The sequence below is a fragment of the Hyposmocoma kahamanoa genome, unplaced genomic scaffold (genome assembly GCF_003589595.1).
Source record: "Hyposmocoma kahamanoa isolate Upper Pololo Valley unplaced genomic scaffold, ASM358959v1 84, whole genome shotgun sequence".
Taxonomy (NCBI): domain Eukaryota; kingdom Metazoa; phylum Arthropoda; class Insecta; order Lepidoptera; family Cosmopterigidae; genus Hyposmocoma; species Hyposmocoma kahamanoa.
The window spans coordinates 2,560,335-2,585,840 of record NW_020654229.1 but is presented as its reverse complement, the minus strand read 5'-3'; the positions used below and the strand labels follow the sequence as shown (position 1 = coordinate 2,585,840).

The following is a 25,506-nucleotide window of genomic DNA, read 5'->3' as shown; positions in this document are numbered from 1 at the left end:
ATTTATCGGCAATACGAATAGAAAATTCGCGAACACTTGTCTACTAGCTCACGAAGTCATAGCGTCTCATTACATTGATATAATAAATCAGTATTTGTATATCTGCAGTAAATAAATGAAGAAAACAATAACTGAATGAGTCTCAGTCATAAGTTTTTTTTTTACTTCGTTTCATCTTTCGGAAAATTATAATAAACAGCCGTACACAGCACAATTCATGACCATTATAAATAGTAACGTAACATGATGTTTTATATTGCCGTACATGTTTCGTAATGAAAACTATATTCAAATATCACAGCCGTCTTCGCGCGAAAACGGCTCGCCGGCAGCCTTATTGTCGTTCAATCCTTGTGACCGGCAATGTGCGGGGGCGTGGTGCGGTCTCTAAGACTAGGGAGGGTCGGAGAGTGCCCGTTCTCTTTTTATCTGTCCTTACATAAACTTTAATGATCTTTCACGGGAAGTGAGTATTTGTTATTTATCGATTCTGAAAAATTACACTTTTTGAGTTAATAAACAATCTTTTATATTAACTTAACACGAAATATCACAAGGAAATACGTTACATATTTGTAGTGTAGTTTTTATAAATAATTCAGGGTTATTTTTTCAAGTCTGCCGTCCCCTAACTAAAACGCTGCGAAGTGACAAAAGGTCAAATAACCATTTTAAATAGCAAATCAGTACAGAGTACTAAAAAAACCGACCTCAAAAGTACGTGGAATTACGTGTATAATAAAAATCGGTTCTCACTACTCAAAGTATATTGAGAGAAAAATGCCTCCTAAATTAAAGTTAGTCGCTATATAAAAATGAATCTACATGCGTGTACAGCCACCCTTAGAGGTGGATGATTTTCTTCAAAATGAAATGGGACCACTATGGAAGTACCCCCTTTCAAACAAAAATGAATCATGAAAATCGGTTCACAAATACCGGAGTTATCGCGTAACATACATACATACAAAAAAAAGAACATACAGTCGAATTGAGAACCTCCTTTTTTGAAGTCGGTTAACAAAACTGTACTGAGATTATTATGTCAATTGTAATTTAAAAGTTTGTCCTTGTAACAATTTAATTTCGTTTGGTAAGTTGCTGTAAATAATTATACACATGTTGAAGCAGTTATAAATTACTTCATGGCAACGAGGTTGGTATAAAAGATTCATAATTTTTGCTCTAGTTTGCCTTTGAACGACTTCACCGCGTGTTTTAAAATATTGAAGATGAGAGTTCACAAATGCGCTAATATCCCTAATGTAATGCATGACAAAGTCAATATCTTTGGCCTTTTGAACAGCGGGTTGCAACTGTCATCGAACCACGCACCTCAATTCACTCGAGTACACTTCTTCTGGACTTAAAAGCTCTTTCTAAGACTACTGAGTTGCCTTACAGTACAAGACCGTAGCTGAGCACGGACGAAACGTAGCTATGAGAGGCCGTCAACGCAGCTTCTCGCGAGACAGTTTGCCTTAGTCTTCGTAGAGCGTAAACAAATCTGTAGCGTAAACAAAAAGTAGTTTGCTCGGGCAGGCTCGGTTTGATTGTGTTTTTATTTTCGCTTGTCGTTACCACCTTCGTGTTGTTCAGGATATCGTTTTCTCAAATACGCTTTCCTGTTTTTCCTTATAATTGCCCACGCTACGCCTCTGGCATGTGTAACTAACTATTAGCCTATTCGACAAATACAGCAAACACCAGACTCGCGTTACTGCACACTGGTTTCTCTGTACGTTCTCAGTGCGTCTAGTACGGTTTACTGGAAGACGCTATGGATATATATAATCGAAGGATTTTTCTTTTTGTTCGATCTTTGTATTAACATAATGTTAGTAGCAGTAGAGATCCTTCAGAAAGAGTTAGTCCAGGGAAGTACTGCCAGTTTACTTATTTTAGTAATACGGGTATTACTGTGTTCCGATTCGGAAGGGTAAGGGTGCTGGTGAAGTTACAGGCATATGGGACTTTTCAACTTATCAACATTGAACTGGCAATCAGCACTATCTCAATTTCGACAACTTCAACAGGATGAGGAAAAAAAATTGCACATGCATGTATGTACACTACGTATTTTTATTTTATCACAATGATGGGTGACAGGCGCTGTGGCATCTTTGCGATTTAAAGCTCGGAACGGCACTGCATCTGTTGTGGATAGTCATGTTGCTTTGGCATTGTAAAAAAATTGAGTTCCAAGACGAGAAACTATCTACATACTTTTATTTATCTATATCGTTATTGTTCTCAGGCGAGTACGTGCTGCAAGGCGATCTTCCCGGCGAGTTACTTGGCGGTGAAGAAACGCACTTCGACTTACTCGAGGACGCTCTTCAACTGGTCGACTTGGGAGAGAAGGATGAACCGCAGGTATTCTTCCACCTAAGCGCATTTGCGCAATGAATCCAATTCGTATTTATTTTTTCCCGTACTAATACGGTTCATTTTGCTTGGGTCGAACGGCAGGGACATATTACTACAATAATATGTGTTCTATTTAGTTGAGTTGATATAAAAAAAATTGGTATATGTATAATATTTTTTTTTTCTATCGTGAAAATTTTTAGAAATCGTGTTTTCACACCGTATGCTAATTAGTCTATATCCTCAATTAGACTTTATATTTTTTCCAAAGTGACTAATTTGTCACTTTCACTGTTTTGCGGAATCAACCAAAGCCATTTGTATGGACTCTTAAAAACTTACAATCCCTCTTTTTTGCGTCGGGGTTTAAAAATGTCAAATTACTTAAAAAGCCAATACACGGTATTTGAACCCGACTGTTATCGGATATCTGGGGTGCCTCCCATCAGACTGTGTGGTCTTCCACTAGAGAGACTGACCTGAAGGACGACGATATCGAGCGGGAACGGAGGGCTCTATCGGTTAGGGCCAATATGATCTTCCGTAAATTTGCTCGTTGTACTAGGGAAGTTAAAATAACATTGTTTAGAGCATATTATACCTCCCTATACAGGTGCAGTTTGTGGAGATATTCAATATAATAATGCGTTCCGGGTGCTGGTGGGGCTGCCCCGCTTTTGTAAAGCGTCAGGGATGTTCGTAGAAGCAAGAGTTGACTGCTTCCACGCGACGCATGGTCTGCAAAGCGCGTATCTGGTGCGCCGAATGCGGGCCAGCCTCAACCCCATCCTGCGCTCGATAGCGGACAGGTTCGACTGTCCATACGTGAGGCGCTGCAGTGTCTCACGTATAATTTTGTACTTACTAAAATTAGCATTAAGCGATTTTACTAACAAACAACATGTGTCAATGTTACATGAAATAAAATAAATTATTATTACTATTAACACTTCTGTTTTCGTTCTTAGGCGGTAGAGGGTAGCAGCGGTGAGATGCTGCACCCGGCGATGCGGCATGTGCCGCACCACCCGCTCGCCCATTACCACAACCAGGTATGTGATTTATATGACATACAAAGAACATTAGCAACAGATGATTTAAAATACTACGTACGATCAGCACCGTCGTTTCCACACGCGCTTCTGTCCGTCTAGGCTTGTTGCTGACGTAGGTGTTTTACACATCAGCGCATGCTGATTTCATCTTGCTCGGTATTCTGCTGTGTTATTCAGTCTACAATGATATCGAATGCCCTGCGTACTGACTGGAAAAATAACTGGGTGCGTAGTGTCATCGGTGTTGATGCAGTGTCGCTGAAAATATCCAACTTGTACTTGAAATGTTATAATTATTCCTTTTCGTTTTATCTCTTCTATCACTGCTACTGATCACGTTATAAATAAACGGAAAAGACTGTGCCATCTTCCTGCCCAGTTGAAGACTCGCACCCGCGCCGCTATCGTCGTAGTGAAGGGAGGAACGCGTTAGTACTTCAATATCGTTTTAGCCAGGATAGCACAGGCAAAGAATTACTAGCGCCCTAAGTACAGTCCACCTACAGCCGCGTGGCTCAGCTTCCTTACGCCACACACACAAATGTACATCTCTACTGAATCTGTCTACATGAAAAAGCTTTCTTTTTTCTTTGGTATTGTAATAAAAAATTATTTCAATGATCTTGTGACATTTATTAACAAAAGAATAAATCTCAAAATCTGCCTATCACACGACAACTTTTAGCAAGCGATGCAAACGCGATGCAGTAGCGATGCAGTCGCGCGTTTGTATCGATGAAGTCACGCGTTTGCATCGAAGCAAGCGCACATAAATCGCAAGTGTAGTCTGTTTCTAGAAGAGTTGTAAATTATTCCAGCGTGCTTTTTAGATCAATTCCCGACTCGAATATCAGCATCGATGAATGCGGATGCTGATGCAGATACTGATATATATGATATGATATATAACCCTGTTTCCGCCGTCTGCGCGCGTCGCATTTCATACGTCCAATACGCACATTAAAACTGAAGTATACGTTTTATTTGTTAACCGATTTAAATGTACCATTGAAATCTAGACCTAACTAGGTTCCGCTATTGTGGGTATTAGCGTGTGGACTAACGCAAACAGACAAATATTCCGAAATAGTCTTTTTTTATAATATCAAGTGACGAACAAGTCGTGCGCCTGATGGTATGCGACACGCCTGTCCATAACAGTTGCAGTGCCACTCAGAGCTTGAAATCGCAAAGGGCTCAGGGCTCATTGAAAACCAGCGCCACAGCCAATCATGGCTGTCAAGCATAGCTTATGCCGAATGAAGTCCTTTTGCGTAAGCCACAACCACACATATGACAGTACAAAATTTGTCTGATTTGTATTATTGTGTTGTGGCGTTCCAATAAATGTCTATTCTATTCTATTCAAAGATCTTGCGGGCACTGCCACTGCGCCCGTCACCCTGAGACATAAGTTGACAAGTCCCATGTGCCTGTAAATTCACCAGCACCCTCACCCTTCAAAACCGGAATACAGTGATGCTGACATTACTGTTTGGCGGCAGAAATAGGTAAGTGGCAGTACTTCCCTGAACTTGGGGCTTTTCAAGGCGAGAATGAATAGACATACATCGTCGACCTCTTTCCATCAGGTGAGATAGAGGTCAAATGCGCATTTGTTTTTTATAAAAAAAATGGCATATCAAAAAAATTTGAAAATTTCTCTCGAAAATCAAAAAAACTCCGTCGGCATGTCAAAAATTACGTCAATACATATTTAAAAACACGAAGTGATAAATGGTTGTATGTCAAAAAGATCTCTTGCCACACACGTTGACGGACCTAAGCGGCGTTTGGCGCAAGTCAATCGCTCGGTTCAACTTATCTACCAACTTCTTTTTTATCATGTAACACTCTACTAAACAAACAAAGTGTGTTACATTTTAATTATTATATGATTATATTTATATACTATTTAATAATAAGTGGAATTGTTGCCGTTTAGAATAGAATAGACTAGAATCCATTTATTACATAACGCCACAAAACAATAATACACAGTAAAAAATAAAAGGTTAAAAAAAATAAAAAAATTAAACAGAACTAAATTAAAACTAAAACAAACAGAAAATAGAATAACAAAAAAGAAAACTAAATAAAATTAATTAAAAATAAAATCTTAGCAATAAATAATTATGCGACCACAAAACTAGTCAACACTATTGTTGTACTAAGTAGTTGTCATGTGTGCAGCTGTGGCGTATGTAATAGGATCCACTCAGCTAATGTCACCGCCAGGAAAAGGCTGTGACGCTGATTTTCAGTGGACCCTAAAGTTTTATGAAAAGATCCCTAATTCGATTTTTAGTAGCAAATTCTTATATATTATAGGCACATACGACATGTCAACCACTTGTCAACCTTCTCACGGGCGTAGTGGTAGTGTCAATTACCACCAGGCTCACGACTTGTACGTCCCGTCACTTGATCGTCATAAATTGACGACCAATGCTCTGCGTGTTCAATATAATAAAGGGTTGAGGATATTGTTGGGACTGCCACGCTTTTGCTGCTCTTCTGCAGCTTGATTTTGATTGCCTCTCCCGATCGGAAACTGCGCCTCTTCCGAGTCGAGGCGCATAATTGCGATTCACAACTGGCCGATCGGAAACTTGACATTTCTAATCGGAACAATAGTTTATTTAACTCACAAATTAGAAAGATATAGTAGGTATCAGGTTCACCTTCTCGCTCGGCAACCCGATGGGCCCGGGTAGCCCATCGATTCCAATTTAAATTAAAATCAGCCTGCATGTTCGCGGAACCGCTTATTGACAGCTACTGGCAGATTTAATTCTATGTCATCATTGACTTACAAATAAACGGACGACGGGTCTAATACAAAAACCACGAAAAAAATGTCCCAAGTCAACCAATTTAAACGTAGTGACATGTCAAGGAATATGAAAAAGCTAAAACGTTGAATTTAAATTGTAATGTCATCGCAGTACTGTCTAATTTTGCTTGCTTCGCTGTCAGTCGAACAAACGAAGACTAAAGCGTGAATGACGCTCTGTATACGATTTTAACGCCCTGTAAGTTCGGACACTTTTTAGCGCGGACCCGACGTCCATATAATTGCAAGTCAATGTATGTCATGATCATTTTCATTACTGACATAGGCTATTTATTATTATTTTTTTGTAAAAAACATATATGGTAAAAAAAATGTTTTTGGCATTTTTGTTATTCGTATCTTTTATAAACGTCAGGAAATCCACGTAGATACCCCCCGCTTGGGGACAGCGAAGATTTACGTCTGATTCGCTTCCGCTCCTAACTTAACAAAGTCCCAGTTAAGCAACCAAGTTAACACAACATCGATCAAACGTTGACAATTATAGATGTTTGGACAAATCGGTACCTCCATTATCACTCATTGTTTAATGCTACTGACAGAGAACAGGTTATATTGTTTACTGGATTACGTCGCGAAAAGTTGTGCAATATTCGTGACATGTGCCAGTTTGTTATAATTATTAATAAAAATTGTGGGAGAGTCATGAAAATCTTTCGTCATTCAGCCTGGTAGCCAGTTTTATTTCGAATCTCGTTAGTATTATTAATATTTCTTATGATAAAGGACGCATTGGATGTATTTGTCGAATTAAATTTAAACACATTTATTTACGAATTCAGAATTTGTAGCTTGTGCCTTTCTTTCTTCCGAAGGCAGTACTTTAGAAACAGACTCGGAAAAGGTACGAATACGAAAGCCCTATCTACTATTAACTCCCAAAGCAATGTAAAACGTCTCTTCTACTTCTAAACTGCTAACCAGTCTCTAGTAGGTGACCTGTGTTCAACAGTACATATATCAGTCGCTTTCATTACAGGATATTCTTTGGTTGCACGCCCCTTTCCAACTCTTAAATTTCTGTCCTAAGGTTGGCCGGAAGAATTGCTACTTAGCGATAAGGCCGTCTGTTGTACACTGGCTTTAATGTGCAATAAAGAATATTGCATTCATTCATTTCGTTACATATTAATAAACAAAACATCTTTGCGCGGGAGTAGTATTTTATGCAATCGTTGCATAATGCGGGTACTAAATGCAAGTACCCGGTTTAAACCGTGTAGTAAGTAACAGGTACGAGATTTTAAAACTTAATTATGTGATCGCATGCGGGTAAATTAAAACAATTAAACACAACCAATAGTTAATGTGTGTTTTCGATACCTCCAATTAACCATACGCCGATTTCATGTTTTGGTCATTTTCTGTTATTTTATGTAAACAGCCATATTTATTTACTAATTATATGCTTCCAGAATTTTGTGAAAAAAAGGAATAAATAAGAAACAAAAATAAAAGAAAACGATGAAACGGATTTTGTTAAAACAAAACAGGCAAACGTTACAAAACAAAAAACCAAAGATGTAGAACAGACCAAGTATACTGTTTATAATTTAACCAATGATTTATTTTTATAAAGGTTTAAGGCCCGCTTGCAATGACTTTAGGCCAATTTGACCAATCAGGAGGCAGTAACACGTTTGAATAGCGTCGTGTTTGATATTAATTAGCAAAAATTGGACGTTCTTTTTTTGAAATAATTCAGTCCATACACAATGGAATTTTGATTCACAACTAAAAAGAGCGCCTAGATATGGCTTATGAAATTATAGAAAAACATATTTTGGTTCTCGTGTACCGGATTTTAAAAGACTACTTTCGAAAGAATACGAATCGATCACTTGTCGATATTGTACCGATACGTCCGACGTCGATTAATGATCTCCATATCGATTTAATCGTAAACATTCCTTAGATCAGTTTTGTTAGTACTAAAATTCCTTTTGGGTCCTGATTTATTTTTTCGTAAACTTAAAAAAATTAACTCTTTATTGCACCAAATAAAAACAAAATGAATATTGTATATATAAAAGGTGAACTTATCTCTAAAAGAGATCTCTTGAGAAAAGTGAGTTTTTTATGATACTGTCCACAACAGTTGTAGTGTCAATCAGAGCTTTAAATCGCAAAGGTCTGCCTCTGCGCCCATCAATCTGAGACTTAAATTGAGAAGACCCATGTGCCTGTAATTTCAGAACTCCTTGTGAAAGTGTTTGTCCAGGGAAGTACTGCCACCTTACCTATTTCTGCCGCCAAGCAGTAATGGGAGCATTACTGCGTTCCTGTTTTGAAGGGTAAGGGTGCTGGTGATATTACAAGCACATGGGGCTTATCAACTTACGTCTCTATTATTGTTTTAAGTACACTATCATTTATTAATTGATTACAAAATCAAATTACAAACGCTAAATACATCTCAAATATATCGTATTGTTACAGTCAATAAAGGGCTTATCTACCTATGATAAGAGAGTTCAAAATCCAAAGTGCAAAACACAGCGATCAATGTATCTATTTCTTGAAAGTGCCGCAACACGACAAGGGTTCAAAACTCAGTTGGACGTGCAACACATCAAGCTCAAAATGTCACATCTGAGTCACACTTTAAAAAAGATGTGGACATGCGCAGTAGAATTCAAGTGGAGCCTAAATCAACACTTGAGTGGTCCACGAAATTATGGTAGGGACGAACAAAATCGTAGTTTTGATATTCTAGTGATGGGATATTGTCGATAATTAAAATTCCGAGCATCGATGAAGTAGATGCAAAAAATGTAACTAAAAAAATGCCAATGCGGGTGCCATGGACACACACATAGACAACCACAAATGACACCCAAACTCACGAGACAAATAAATGTAGGCCATACAAAAATTTCTATCTGTCCAGGAATCGAACCCGGGACTTCTGCGTGGCAGTCCAGCGTAGTACCCGTTCGGCCAGTAAGACATTTGACCTCCATTTCACCTGATGAAATGTGTCTATGAGTTCGACGATGGAGCATGTACACCTAAATAATGCCTACTCACTCTCGCCTTCAAAAGGCTCAAGTTACGGCTTTCAGGGAATAAATCTGCAGGCTGGGTATTCCACTTCATAGTCATTCGCCATGTAAATGTGGAAGCGTAACGCTTTCTGAGAGTCTTTGAAATTTTTATAATGAAGCACATCCACAGAATACATATGACACTTTCCTAAAAACTTAAATAATTATTTGAATTACACTGACTAACAAAATTTCTTGGTAGTGGCCCGTTTAGCTCTTGCAGGTATTCTCGATCTGAGATGTTTGAAATAATTATTGTAAATGATAAATGTATTCAAATGTATATTTACAAAGTGCAACCACTAGAGTTTCTTGCTCATTCTTCTCAGGGGAATCTGCCTCACGAATGAGCAGTAGAGTTATGACGATTTCGAGTATAATTTGCTTATCTATGATATAAACATGATTTGACATTGACTTTGAAAAACGTTGTAAAAATTGAAAGTGAAATTTGGTCAGTCGTATTTCGTGCGCCACAGTTGACGGTGTCCGGAATCCTAGTATTCCGGAAAAATAGTTTCATTTCCTATGTGTAACAATCGCGAAAACCTAAGAACTCGATATATATAACATTTTTATAAAAAACAAACACTGTCATAAGATTTTCCTTGTCAGCTTGCTTTGTGTTCGTACAACGACAATTGAAACGTGTGAGTGTTGAAACCTCCTTTTGCTAACACATTTTCTATGAAAATTATCTATGACCCGTAATTTGAAATTGATTTCAGTTTTTATGTTCAAAAGATTTACAAAAGAGACATTGTTTTTCCTCGTCAAGACAACTCGTGTTGTTTTTATTTTTGTCCTTTTTGTGGGAAAGAAATGAGCTCAAATACAAGGCTGTAGCGCTGTTGAGAAGATCCTCTTATCTGTCTACGATTCCCATCATCAGATCATATATTTTTTAATTTAAAAATAAGGTGAATTTGCATTTTTTAAAGACGAAAGCCCGATTTTGGTGTGGTCGAAATACGTCAAAACATAGTATTTTGTATCTCAATTCACCTTAAGATAAATTACCAGTTACAGGTTTTTTTACCGCATAGTATAACTTACCATGAAGCATAGAAACCTGTAACTAAGGATAACCCTTTACGCCCTGAAGAAATTATCGATAAATTCTTTTCCCAACACTAAAAACTAATACAAAAAGTTAATTCTGGCTACCGTATTCCGTCCACATATTTTGTATTTGTGAATATTTAACATTCCTCGGGTTTATACAAACAGTATTGACAGTTTTGACAGAGATTACGGATTTTGTTGGAATTGGAGCAAAAAAGTATTTTGTGCCTCTTTCCACCCCTGCTAGTGAAATCATAGGCACATGGAACTTGTTGACTTATGTCTCTGGGTGAAGGCGCACTGGCAGTGTCCTTCAGATCTTTGCGATTTAAAGTGACTGCAACAGCAATGGACAGGCGTGTCTTTTACCAACAGGCGCACGACTTGTTCATCATAAAAGGCGAATTATTGCAATGCGAAAAATAAACGAATACATCTTAAACTGCATTAACATTTGCAATTGAAGGCTGGTGTTTAAATATCGATATTCCAAGACAGACGGACGGACGGACAGCTCAAAGGGCTTATAATGTATTGCTTTAGCCGCGTCATGATAGCACCTTAGTCATTCAGGTGTTGCCTGAGCCCTATGGGCGGGGCTTGCCCTTTTCCGATCCGGGCTTGATATGGGGACTTGACAATATGCGTATTATCGACAAGTTACAACACTGCTGGATATAAGACGAGGGTATGAGGTTCCGCTTTCATTCTCAAATTGATTTGCCAGTTACCTATAAATATCCCCGAAAACCATTTAAAGTCAAAGTCAAAATATTTATTACTTTCATGTGTTACATAATGTTCTTAAAATTAAAATAATATCAACATGACCCTGTTAGGGCGCCGCTATTAAAAAAGAACAAAATAATAAAGCAATTTTTAACAAAAGCTAATAAATTAAACAATAATAACATAGCATGATTGATACTTTTGATGCAGAATGGTACAAAAATGAGTAGGTTGATAGTCAGTCATTCTTCAAAAAACTGCTTCAGACTTGTAGTAACATTTTTCTATTAAATATGCCTTTAGTTTTTTGATGAATAAATAATATTGGGTCTGGGATGATATATCCTTAGGAACTCTGTTGTACATTTTAACAGCCAGTACATAAGGTCCCTGATGGTGCAATTGAACTTGAACTTGACATAAAACTTTGCATGTTCCCTATTGTCGTACTAATATTAATTTACAACGGAAGAAATGTTAGCAGGCCTGATTTAGATACATTTAGTAATAATATAGATTCCTTCAAAAGTAAATTAGATAGATATTTAATATATAATAAAAAATAATAGGTAGTTTTTTTTTTTTTTTTTTTTTTATGTTACCAGTAGGCAAACGAGCAGACAAGCCACTTGATGGGAGGTGGTCATTGTCGACAAAGCACACACATTACATGACGCCTGAATTAATTAACATAATAATTAACTAAAATAAATTTGCAATAATTATTATTATTTTTTTATAATATCAAGTGACGGGAGGCGATTGTTACTTTAGAATGATGTGTCAACATAAGTAGGGTTATAATCTAGTACAGAACTTTGTTATATCATATTTAATTTGTATCAATGTAATTTGATTGTTATCTGTTTTGTTGTCCATATAATAAATAAACAAGCTTGCGTTTTTTGATAGTACACAAGACCTCTAATGTCTTATTCACCATCTGCAATACTCTTTCATTGCTATCTATGATATTTTCAAAAACTTCCAAAATTCTTTCCATTTAACAAGAGCAAATGAAATACATAAAGCCTAGACTTGATATGTAATGTAAGCTATAACAAATAGATCGGAGATAATACTCGAGATAGAAAGATATTAAGGCGGCAAAGATGAAACGAGGCCGTGGGACTCTGTCTAATGAACTACCATAGGGTTGCCACTTAATAATTCTAGTAATAAAAAAAATACAGTCACTTGTCAACGTTACGTATCAGGTGGTGTTGCCAGGGCCGTTGAGTCACAAATCACGTTTCGTTACCTGAAAAGTTGCATTGTTACAGCAAAAGTTAAATTTTATTTTTTCTAAATATTAACGATATATTATCCGGTATCTTGATATATGTAAGAAACATCATCTTTTGCCATTAGAGGTGCGACGTCAGATAGCAGACCTAGTATTTTTGCGAAAAATTGCTTCTGGTGCCGTGGACTCCCCGGAACTCGTGTCCAAGATTTCTCTTAAAGCCCCTACGAAGACCCTTATGATTAATTCACTTCACTACCTCTGGCTTCTTCGAATTTTCGGCATGCATATCTCTTGCGTGCGAATAACAGCTTCAACGTTCTGTCCAAGCAGGTTGATATTGACCTTTTTAACACTAGTATTGCATCGGTGAATCGTCTTATTAGTAGTTTATTTTTTGGCGAGTAGGTAAGTATTAAGTGTTGCGAATATGTCATTACCTTTATAGCATAGTTTCTAGTTAGGTATATAGTTACCATTTAGTGCTCATTAATCAACTTAATGTGTGTCTATCGGCGAGGACCTACAAGTGGTTCTCCATTATTATTTCAGTTTTTTCTCTGTAAGATGGCCGTTGATTTCAATAAGTTAAAATAAATTAAAAATACTTTATTTACGCCTGAAACCTAACAAATACGTGGTTACGCTCATCAAGAAAATTAAGCCAGGAATTGGTAGATTTCAATCCGTTTGCATCATCTCTTTTGGGTTACTTTATTGTGTATTATGGATGCCTTCATAAACAATAACAAATAACTTTGAATTTAAAAAATTTCAACGTTCTCAAAATTAAAAATCAAATTGCCTTCAAAACGAAAGTTACAGGATGTAAACATTTTAAAGGAGTCGTTAAAACCTAAAAGTGCTCACCTGAAATATTTTTCGTAATAGCACTTTCGCCTTTTCTAGCGAAACATCGACGATATTACGCGAGAAGATCAAAAGTAACTAAAAATGTAAGAAATTTAAGCATCTGGCTCAGGGCGACGTACGCAGTGGCTTTGCAACTGCTATGGCTAGGCATGTGGCTTACCACCAGGCGCACGACTTCTTCGTCTCATCGCATAATATCATAAAGAAAGAAATTAGAGGTTGTTATAGTATTTGTCAATGTGCCAGCCCTAGTGCAAGCCAGTCGCGTCTTGTCCTCGTTTGGTCATCCAAGGAATTTGTTTCATCTATTGAGTCTTTTCATCTTATGCCATTGCTTTCTTACTCTATTGGAATAACAGTATTAAATGGTCTCTACGTATCTACGTCAAATGTTTTATAACCAGTGAACCAAAATGTATGGACATTTAAAGCCCCTTCGAGAATTTTTCAAGTCTTTGCCTGTGTGCTGTCTGTCTGCATCGCGCACAGTCTGTACACATCATGTCTATCCATTTGCGAGCTCTCAAACGGATAGACATGATGTGTACGTCCCACTGCTGGGTACGGGTCTCTTCTCAGGCGAGGAGTTATGCGCGTTGGGGGCTTCACACGCTTCCCGAGGGTTGTGAACCTTTTACGACGTGCAGGATTCATCACGACGTTTTTAAAAGCACATAGTAAATTTTCAATAAAACTTCGCACATAATAATGTGAAATTTTCGGGTTTCTCTTTATTTAAAGACAAAAAGATATCATTATTATATCATTACCTATGTAATTATTAGGTAATTAATTTAAAAAAAAATGAGTAGATATAGACATTTAAAACATTTAAAAAATTATGTAGTGCAACTTGAAAAACAAAAACATACCGGTGGACTTCAGACATATTGACAAATGACTTATTTGGACTTTGCACGACAGGTGACGTCGGGCCACCTGCGTGGATTTGTAATTAAAAAAATGTTTTTTTTTAATATTTTGAAGTGTCATTGTGCTCGAAACGGACGCAGAGGCAGTGCCCCTCAGATCTATGAGATTTTAAGCTCTAAGTGGCACTCCAACTGTTATGTATAGGCGTGTCGCTTACCATCAGGCGCACAAATTGTTCCTCCCGTTACTTGATATTATAAAAAACTTCTGTATTACCTATTTATAACCTAGTTATTATAATAAGTATCTTATTATATTTACATTATGTTGAAACATTTTCCGAAAACATTATTTTTACATTCTATTTAATTACATATTTATGTATTCTTTTTTTTATGTATAAATATGTATTCCCTATACTCCATCTCACCTGAGCATGCACACCTAAATAACCCTAGTCACTCTCGACTTGAAAAGGCCCAAGTTATTGACGTTCAGGGAACAAGTCTGCAGGCAGGGAATTCCACTCCACAGTCGTTTGCCATACAAATATAGAAGCGTCACGCTTCGTACGAATCTTTGGAATATCCACAACCTAGGGATGGAACCCAAACCTGGTACCCCGATGATGGAAAACGGGAAGGCGGAATTAAATCGTGTAATTCCATCGCACATTCTCCGTGATAATACCCTTATAAGCAGGCAACTTTACGACGGTGATAAAGGCTCTGTAGCTTCGCCACTACTAATTCTCTATTAATACATTTATATGTTTAAAACTAATGTATTTATGATACTTATTTGTATTAAAAAATGATATTCTTTATGTTATTTAGGCACATTGAATAAATAACTAAAAAGACTTTATTCTTCAACACTACAACGATACATAAAAAACTTGAAATAGTGGCTTAAAATAAATGGCTGTGTTGAAGAAAAGGTAACACCTTCAGCAATTTGCTGGTTTTCAGGCTTCACCTTGTATATATAATGTAGAACTACAAGTGAAGTATATTCGTATAATTAAATATATAATTAAGAAAGCACCCCACCTCAATTATGCACTATTATATATATAGAAATTCCAGTTCAAATTTTTATACCGAACTACAAATGATGCACGCACCGACCATGCAGCAAAAAGTGTATAATGGAATTTAATTGATTATTATTACTTATAATTATATTTTTATTTATTATATGAACTTTCTAACAATACATGATTTCGTAATTGATACCTCTTTGAGTTATTACTAAAATATATAGCGTTAACAGTGTCTCTTAATTGTTCTGGTAGTTTATCATATTTTTTACGGCTATTGTGTGCTTTGATGTTTGTAGTTTGAGTCGGGATGTAGGTATTATTTAAATTTAAATTAAGTTTTACTTAAATAAGTTTAAGTTAACCACACTTTAAACCGAACAGTTAAACCGGGCTTGTGACAAATGATGCGTTGACAGTTTGCGGGTAACAGGTAACAAGATGGACAAAATTGTTTTCTTTTTTCAAATTTTTTTTTTAGTTCTACTCGTCCCACGCCTTTGGTGTTTATGGAAGCCGATTTACTTTACAAAATCATTGTTTTTTTTCTCCATTTTGTCTATGATTGTCGTTTGAGAATTATAATTCTTAATGGCTTTTTGAAAGTTGATATGTCACCAAGGACTTTATAACATTGGCAATTTTGGTGTTACATTATTAATAAAAATTTTCTCTGTCCTGCGTATGTATGCCGTAGGTCCGAATCCAGGTTCGTTCCTCAGAATTTCTTCACTCAGACAGGTTACCTTTACAACATACTTTCCCAAAGTGATCTCCACCTCCCAAGTAGACGCTGAAGAGTCTTAGGGTCTTTTAAAGCAATTCGGGGTGTTGATGCTGTCCAGGGGATGCCTTTTGCTTCCTCGTTTGACAAAAAAAAAACCTGAATTATCTATGTACGGTTATGTATGAACTTTGATTTGCTGCATTGACATGGTCTAGTTCTAGTTTTACTTTGCTGCAGTAAGAAGTATTAGTTCTAGATATTTTGTTGATGTGGTAAATCGTATTGTGATATTTTAAATAAAGGTATGTAATGGTACTAACTGGGTGATAAATCTTTCATAGATTTCTCAAAGATCTCTTTCCGTGCGTGCGTGCGTGCGTGCGTGCGTGCGTGCGTGCGCGCGATTACGCCGGTGATTGTGAAAATATTTTAATGATTTTTTTGTTGGAAAGAGAGTACCTCAGTATTGGTCACATTTAAATTTGAAGAAAATATTCCACCTCTAAGGGCGGCAAACTAGGGGATGAATCCGGTTTCGCGCACTTTCTGGTAACCGATTTCAATAAAACTTGGCAAATAGATATAATTTCACGAACTTTTGAGGTTTTTTTTTTATGAAAAAGTTATATGATCTGTGGTGCACTGCCATTGCGCCTGACATAAGTTGACAAGTCCATGTGCCTGTAATTTCACCAGCACTCTTCACAACCGGAACGCAATAATCTCTGGTAAATGATTATCACTAGTATCAGGTTTCTTACCACGGTATGACTTCTTTTTATTTTCCCGATATTTCGGAACGGTTGCACGCTCCATGGTCACTGGTTGACTGAGTCAACCCGTCAAATCATTTAGTGAATAACCACGAAAGTCTTAAAATCTCTGGTAATATAGTAAAAAATTAACTATTTTAATTTAGGCCACTATTATTGAAATAGCTAACTTTTTTTCATGTTAAGTACACGTGAAATATTCTCCGAAATCCAAATTAAAAAAAAACACCGGTCCCAATCCTTTGACAGTGATTCTCTTTTAGACTACACCGCCGCCGCCAGAAGCCAGCATCATTTGTCAATAAGTTTAACTTATTGTTATTAGACAACATTTCTTTCTTTTTTATTTACGGGCAAATGAAACAGGTACTGTCTGCATTGAAAGTATTCTAAAGTCGAGTAAATAAAAATTGTGTTAAGGTTTTTCTAAATGTATGTGAAATATTCAAAATTTCGTATTCTGTTTTAAGTTAATGATTTCACACGTTCAAATCAATACGAAAGTCACTATACGAAATTGCTAATTTTTACAAAATAAAGTTTTCTGACCTTTGAGGTCAGTTTTTTTTGCAACGAAAAAGATACAATTATTAAAAATTCTTTTAAGTGTCACTATGTCACTCGCAGACGGTATGGAGTCCCTTAGCCTACGGAGAGACGTTGGCTCTCTGTGTGAATTCTACCGGCCTTATAATGGGGATTGCTCCGAGGAACTTTTCGAACTGGTGCCACCGTCTCGTTTCCACCATCGCACCTCCCGCCAAAGGAGTAGAGTCCATCCCTACACCTTAGATGTCTGGCATTGTAAGATCGCTCGGGCATCTCGTTCCTTTCTTCCTCGAACCTGCAAGATGTGGAATGGTTCTTCAAAAAGCGTGTTTACAGGGCTCTCAAAGGCTGGAAATGCATAGGCAGCTCATCTGATGTTGCAAATGTCCATGGGGAACAATGACTACCTCCCATCAAATGGCTCGTCTGCTCGTTTGCCTCCATCTTTACATAAAAAAACAAACTATTCCATTTATGTAATTCGTCAACTGTTTATGGACAATATCTTAGTAACAGGGGCGCCATGTGTCTTTTTTTATGATACCAAGTGAGAAGACGAACAAGTCGCACGCCTGTTGGTAAGCGACACGCCTGTCCATAACAGTTGCAGTGCCGCTCAGAGCTTTAAATGGCAAAGATCGCACTGCCTTTGCGCCTATCACTTTTCCTTCAAAACCAGAATACGGTAATTCTCACGTTACCACTTAGTGGCAGAAATAGGTAAGGTGGCAATGGTTCCCTGGCCGAACTCTTTCACAAGGAACTCTTCTGCTACTAATGTATCTAGGACACTTGACGGTGTAATACAAGGTCGCTTTTTTTAAATTTTGTGAACTATCACTCAGTTTTAAATTTTTTAAAAATTGATATTTAATTATTTTTTGTGAATTTGCTCCACTAGTTTGTTATAATCATTAATACAAAGATCGAACACTCTGAAAACATTCCTTCGATCCGGCCGGATTCGAACCGACGTCTTCTAGCATACCGTGGCAGACGCTATAGCAACTAAGCCAGCGGACCTCACGAATTTTTCTATGTGCTTGTTGTCGTGTCTTTGTATTTCGCTTTTCAACGACTTTTTACTCGTAGCGCCATCTATGAGAAATCTATGAAAGTTTTATCACCCAGTAAGGTGCCTTTACAGCTACCTTCTTATACCTTCACTCAGTTCTTTTTGATGCTGACCATGAGGGTGGTGTGAAAATTGTCGTTAGTAAAGCCGGAATAAAAAAAAAACACTTTCCTTAAGAAAAACGCTTAACACAATTTATTAACACACAAAATTTCTACACATAAAATTTAGCACAAAATGTAATACTTGATAATACGTGGAAAATATTAGGCGAGCGGGTAAAAATCGAGTTATACGGACGCCTCGCCACTGATGTTGACTGTACCATAAGTCCGCTATGAAATTTTAGTAGAACTATACTCGGTAAGTTAAAAGCTATTGTTAAGAATGCCCGTGGGGAAATATGATTTCCTTTGGTAAATATAATAAGGGTCGTGTGCTCTTGGGAATAAAAAGGGATGTTGTGGTTTTAGGAATCAATACAACCTCAAATTTTTTTATTTATTTTTTTTTTATAACGCACACACTCAACATAGCCCCGCATTAGGGAAACCCTGTGTCGCGGGTGCCATGGACACATACATAGACAAACACAAATTACACTCAAACTCACGAGAGAAATAAATGTAGGCCATACAAATATTTCTCCCGGCCCGGGAATCGAACCTAGGACCTCTGCGTGGCAGTCCGGCATGGTAACCGTTCGGCCACAGAGGCAGTTAATTGTTAATTGCTTTTGGTTAATTCCAATTATCAGTGAAAGTGTTGAATTTGGAAAAACTTCGCTTTGGAAAAATATATAGTAAATTGAGGATATAATGTATTTGGTGTGAAAACACAATTCCTAAAAATTTTCATGATAGAAAAAAAAACACAAACTTACTTCGAAATTTAACAACAAAACCGTTGTATTCAGTAGTTACTTTACATATACCAATGCTTTTTTTTATATAACGTATCGTATACAGTGTATATATTTCAAATTGCATTTATATCGTTTGTAAAAAAATAAAGTCAGAATAAAAGCCAGTGTCCCTGTCCCTCGACCCAAGCAAAATGAACCGTATTAGTTCCAGCTGAGGTAGTAAGTATCAACTATCTTAAGAGGGAGCATGCCAAAAAAGTTGACGTTGGCTCCGCCCAAATTTGTGAAACAAATATATGCCTGAAGTTCGCGTGACATGCGACAGGTGTTGAATTTTGCGCATTAAAAGTACCAAATTCGTTTTAGCGGAATAACTCTAAAACTAAAGGGATTAAAAGAAATCCGTAGTGACAGTTGTCGATCATGCATAAATATAATTAATTATCTAATTTTTGTCCTAATAACCTGTAGCATTGCGAGGATAAATCGAAAAAATTTGAAAATTAGAGGTCATTTCGTGATTTTTATCTATCGAGGAAACTTGAATATATCGTGTAGTTACGCATACAATATTTTATTTTTAACTTTAAAGTGGATATACCCCTCTAAAATCAAATCGAAGATTACGAATTTTTCCTCTGCTCCCTCTTAAGAAACAAATGGGTTCTAATAAGACCACATCTGCAAAATTACAACTTTTCAAGAGAGAGTTTTGAAGATTCGACGAAGGAAATTAGTTGATTACTTTTTAGTGCTTAAATAGGATTTAGTAGCAGCTAGAGCTCCTTGTGAAAGAGTTCGTCCAGGGAAGAACTGCCACCTTACCTATTTCTGTTACCAAGCAGTAATGCAAGCATTACTGTGTTCCGGTTTTGAAGGGCAAAAGAGTGCTGGTGATACAGGCACATGGGACTTGCTCAACTTATGTCTCAGGATGACGGGTGCAGTGGCATTGCACAGATCTGAGTTATGGAGTTGTTATACATGGCGAGTTTTAGCAGAGATGCAAACGCGCGACTGCATCGATGCAATCGCCTACAAATCGCAAGTGTAGCGATGCGAACACGCGTTTGCATAGCTGCTGACAGTTGCTGTGTGTAACAACTCTTTAAACTCTGAGTGGCACTGCAACTGTTATGGACAAGCGTGTCGCTTACCACTAGACGCACGAAACGATTTCTAATATAATGTTATATCAGTCTGTTCTAGTGCTGTGCTCGGGTCCGGATGAAGGCAAGTGACAGAGGTCTGTGACAACCCTGTACACTGGCTGATCTGGGGTCAGAACTTGAATTTAAACTTTGACTTTGTGTTCTATATATATTTTAGAAATTTGTAAATTTATTAAACAACACCCTGACTTTTACACTAACACTGACGACCTGCCTCAACGACACACTTTTAGACCACGCAATAGATTGCTTCTGCCACGATCTCGGCTACACATACACAACTCAAGTCCCCACTCGATGTCGGTGAGGATATTCAATGAGCTCCAGCCCATTATTAAAAACGAGGAAAAGTATTCACTGTTTCTAAATAAATTAAAATTACATCTTATTAATAAATGCTATTACAATTTAAATGAATACTTTGATGACAAATAAAAATAATAATATTGTAATATTTGAATAATAAATAATGTTAATTATACTATAAAGTTATGCTATTGTAATCTAATTAAATTCAAATTTTCAAGTGACATAATTCTACTCATAATATGACGTATTTCTTTATTATTATATGACATTTTTTTAAATATTATTATTTGATAAATAACAATTTTAATTAATAATTGAAACCTCGACCTACCTCTGATGTTATTGTTATCCCTAATAAAGGGCTCTTATGTGTAGCATTATTTTAATTTTTTTTTTTTTTTTTTTTAGTAGTAGTGCCGTAGTGCCCTTCCCGCATAACCAAGAGGTTGATAAGGAGGGGCACAATAAACAAAAGTTATGTAGAATGATATGGGACTGGTGTGCACGGGTTTTCTCTATAATAACGGAATTTAAGACACAGTTTGTCTTCATTTGCACGTCAATTAAAAATCAGTGGAGTATAACTTAATTTAACGTAACAAAAAGTAATGTTAGCTCAGTTAACGGCGGTCTTTTGTTTCGAGTTCAATTTTCTTGTTAAAAATGCATATGAAGCGAAAAGAGAAATTCGGTTTCACTAAAAAAGAAAAATCGATCATTTTCATATTGTAATTTTATTCGTCTGAACTAAAGGAAGCAAAAATTACTTTTAACTAATATTACAGTACTGGCTCGCTGTGATGGCCGTTTTGACAGATTACAATAGTGAGGTCTCAATTCATTATCGAAAAAAATATAGTCAAATGCGAGTCGCATCTATAAGTTTTTAGATTTATAACTACTATTGCAAGGGGTAGCTGATTAAAAAGTTTTAATAAAACGAAAATAAAAATGTTTACTTAATATATAATCAATTCGAAACTGCTTTGTTTTGCATTGAGCTTTGACGCGAGTTTGCCGGAGCTAATAGTTGGCTGGCCAGCGATCCTACAAATGACGATCGTATTAGATTCCTTACAACAAATGCTGAGTTGTAACGTAAAATCATACATTCCATAAATTTTACTGCACGTCACTATTGACAACAATTAGCTCCTTCAACATTGACTTACAATTATATGGACGTCGGGTCCGCGCTAAAAAGTGTCCGATCTTATAGGACGTTAAAATCGTATACAGAGCGTCATTCACGCTTTAGTCTTCGTTTGTTCGACTGACAGCGAAGCAAGCAAAATTAGACAGTACTGCGATGACATTACAATTTAAATTCAACGTTTTAGCTTTTTCATATTCCTTTACATGTCACTACGTTTGAATAGGTTGACTTGGGACATTTTTTTCGTGGTTTTTGTATTAGACCCGTCGTCCATTTATTTGTAAGTCAATGTCCTTCAACATAATTATGAATTAATACGAAACTTGATGAGCGGACAAACGTCAAAACGGCCATCATAGCGTGGCGGTACTATAGTAATCGTCGAAATATACTCTGCTGTTCAGCGTTCGGAAAATTACGCCATATCTTCTAGTCCAAAATACCATAGAGCCTCAAAACCATCCATCCATCCAACCATTATCTACCAATGTGTGTTGCCAGTGATGACTTACGGCACTAAGACGGGGTCGCTCACTATGGGTCTTGTAAGAAGGCAAAGGACAATGGAAAGGGCTGTGTTCGGAATAACCGACATAGCCATAAGAATTGCAAAACTTAAGTGGCAACTGGCATGGTGCATTGCTCGTAGAAGAGATGGCCGATGGAGCCGATGAGTTCTCGAGTGGCGACCGAGCACCGGAAGACGCAGCGTGAGCAGACCACCCACAAGGTGGACTGATGACTGCGGGAATCCGCTGAATGCAAGTAGCTCAGGACAGATCGTTGTCGGCACATCTTTTGGCTGAAATGACTATGATGTTGATGTAGTTTGACCTACCGCCTCTCAAACAGATCTGCTCTCGCACCTCTGAGTTTCTTGGAATTCATTTGAAAAATTTATTTTCATAGAAAGATGGCGAAAGCTGACTCAAAATCAACGAAGAGCCGTTCATGGACTTTGCTAGCATAATTTTACGTTTAGTTTATGCCTAGTTATTAAATATATTTTTTGTATATTTTTAGAAGTTGAGAATAATTAAACTATAAAACAATATATTTTAGATAGGTGCAAGAACACGTTTCATTTTAAGCATGTTTGAATGTTTACTTACCTAAAGTATTTTATAGTACACCCATAAAACATTAAAGCTATAAAATACCTAATCAAATAATCAATTAAACAGTAATGAGATAAAGTAAAAAATAAAACACAATGTGACAAAAATGTTTAGACAATATTTAAACGAGAGGTAATGAAAGTTAGCAAAGGAACGTTTTAACAAGAAACGTCTTACCAATGTCAATGTGACTTAGAGATCGAGAACAGTGTGACCATTTGTGGCAGATTTCTGCCATTTGGGCAGATTTAATTTTTATTCGTTTTCATTGCGGCAGAACATGTTAACGTTGTATTAAATGTGGCAAAGTTTGGAAGATTTAGGAATATTCAGCAAGTTCTTTATTATTTTTGGGATCAAACTGAAACTTCTTGTTTTCAGTTACTACGAGCAAACATCTGAAGCGAAATACAGGATATGTTACAATTATAACCCCAGCTGCTACAGGCTGTACGCAGTTAGCTTTTTTGATGCTTTGTTAATGGATCTCAAGAATTGATAGGTCTCTTTAATGCACGTCGTCAAAAATACTGAGTCACACAATACACGAGTTGTCACCATCATTCTTTACCATGAGCTTTTCGGTGGAAGGTTCACAACACTCGGAAAACGTGTGTCGTCCCTGTTGGACCAGCGTGACGGACAATGGCCTAATAAACGCTCGACTGAGAGGAGACTCATGCGCAGCAGTGGCACGTATAAATGAGATGGTGATGATGAGTCAATGAAGCGTATTTTAAATAACAAATTTATCATTTATTATTTCCTCATAAAAGAAGTTGATTGAGAAAATTTTCACAAAATCCAACAAATGAATTACATGTCTTAGAAAGTACTTGAATTGTTCGGAATTGTACTGTACCGTTTTCTATTACGTTGCGGTTGAAGTGTTTAATCAGTTATTTTGCGAAATGTCCAATGTCCAACTTGTTACATGTTTTTGCTGTGAATTATAACTTTACGAGTCATTTATAACGCGCTTATAAATTTGCATTTTCAACAGTCACTGTTAATTAGTTAACCAGATTGTTTGAAATTGAAAATTTTTTGAAAAAATCTTTGCAGTATCGTAGTATTTAATCAGTCATATGTCAGTGTATTGCCCCAGCTGATATATTATTTTTGGCCATCTTTTTTATAAATATTTAGAAATCTCCTTTCATAAAAAATTTTGTCTTTACTTATGAAATACAGTTCAAAGTGTCTTTTGATGGTCTCTGCATTATCAAAGTTTAATTGCCATCGTGGCCGAACGGTTACCATACCGGACTGCCACGCAGAGGTCCCGGGACCGATTCCCGTGCCGGGAGAAATATTTGTATGGCCTACATTTATTTCTCTCGTGAGTTGTGTAATTTGTGGTTGACTATGTGTGGCAAATAAGTTGTGAAAAACTAGAAACAAAGATCTGCTATAAGCACATAGAAAAATTTGCAAGGTCCGCTGGTTCATTCCGTGACATAGCGTCTGTCATGGTTTGCTGGAGTTTTCCAGCTGGATTTTTTCTAAGTGTTCGATATTTGTATTAATTAATTCAAGGATGATAATGATTGATTGTTTTACCATTTTGAAACCATTTTGAGTAATGAATTTAATTGCGTTTTAGTTCTGAGTGGCACTGCAACTGCTGTGGATAGACGTGTCGCTTACTACCAGGCCCTTGACTTGGTATCATAAAACACGTAATTATATCGATTCTATAAACAATCTCAATAAGTTTACTTGATGAAATATTTTGTCAGCGTACACAAACAAAACTTCTTTAAATCTGATAAATAATAAAAAATCCCTAAATCCATAATTTTACTGCAACATAATAATGATATATAATGCTCTTGCGCCCAACGACGAGTGAATAGCGTCGTAATTGTTGTCTGACCCCGCGATCCGTAGATCGGATCTATAGATCAATGATCGATAATAAGGATCGCGTATGAAAGTAGAAAGGGGCTTGATACGAACGCGTCTTTTGTCAATTTGTAATAAAAAAAAAAATAGCAACCCATTTACTATAAAAATAATACTGAATTTATAAGTGTAAATAACTAGTAGCAGTGGTCCCATTTAAATTTGAAGAAAATATCCACCTCCAAGACTGGCAAACTAGGGCATGAATGATTTTTGACGTCGGTTTTTTTGATACTCTGTACTAATTAAGAAAGTTATGGGTGCTGGTGAAATGAGTGACGTGCGCAGTGGCAGTGCTGCTCAGATTTTTGTGATTTCAAGCAATGAGTGGCACTGCAACTGTTATGGACAGGCGTGTCGCTTACCACCAGCCACGCGACTTGTTCGTCCCGTCACTTGATACCATAAAAAGGAAACTTAAATTGAAGACCGCGGTGGCCTAACGGTTAGCACTGTGGGCTTTAGACGAGAAGGTCCCGGATTCGATTCCAGTTTAGACCAATTTGTGAAATGAACTTTTCTAAATTGATTCTTGTTTATACAAAAATCGAATACTCAGTAAAAATTCCTTCGATTCGAACCGACGTCTTCTAGCATACGGTGCCAGACGCTATAACAACTAAGCCACGGAACGAACCAGCGGATCTCACGTATTTTTCTACGTGCTTGCGTCGTATTGTATTTGGTTTTTTCAACG

General features: G+C 36.9%; 2 protein-coding genes across 4 annotated transcripts in view; both read left to right on the top strand.

Moving 5' to 3' along the window:
- LOC113234393 overlaps positions 1 to 2,409 on the top strand; it is a 70,226-nt gene extending 67,817 nt beyond the window's left edge. The window contains exon 6 of the mRNA XM_026469704.1: positions 2,258 to 2,409. Coding sequence (XP_026325489.1) covers positions 2,258 to 2,409 — 152 coding nt within the window. The remainder of the gene's footprint in view (positions 1 to 2,257) is intronic.
- Positions 2,263 to 25,506, top strand: part of LOC113234474 (segmentation protein cap'n'collar-like) — a 94,195-nt gene continuing 70,951 nt past the window's right edge. For all 3 annotated transcript variants that reach the window (XM_026469800.1, XM_026469801.1, XM_026469799.1), the window contains exons 1-2: positions 2,263 to 2,376; positions 3,339 to 3,422. In XM_026469800.1, the coding sequence (XP_026325585.1) occupies positions 3,363 to 3,422 (60 nt within the window). In that variant the 5' untranslated portion in view covers positions 2,263 to 2,376; positions 3,339 to 3,362. The remainder of the gene's footprint in view (positions 2,377 to 3,338; positions 3,423 to 25,506) is intronic.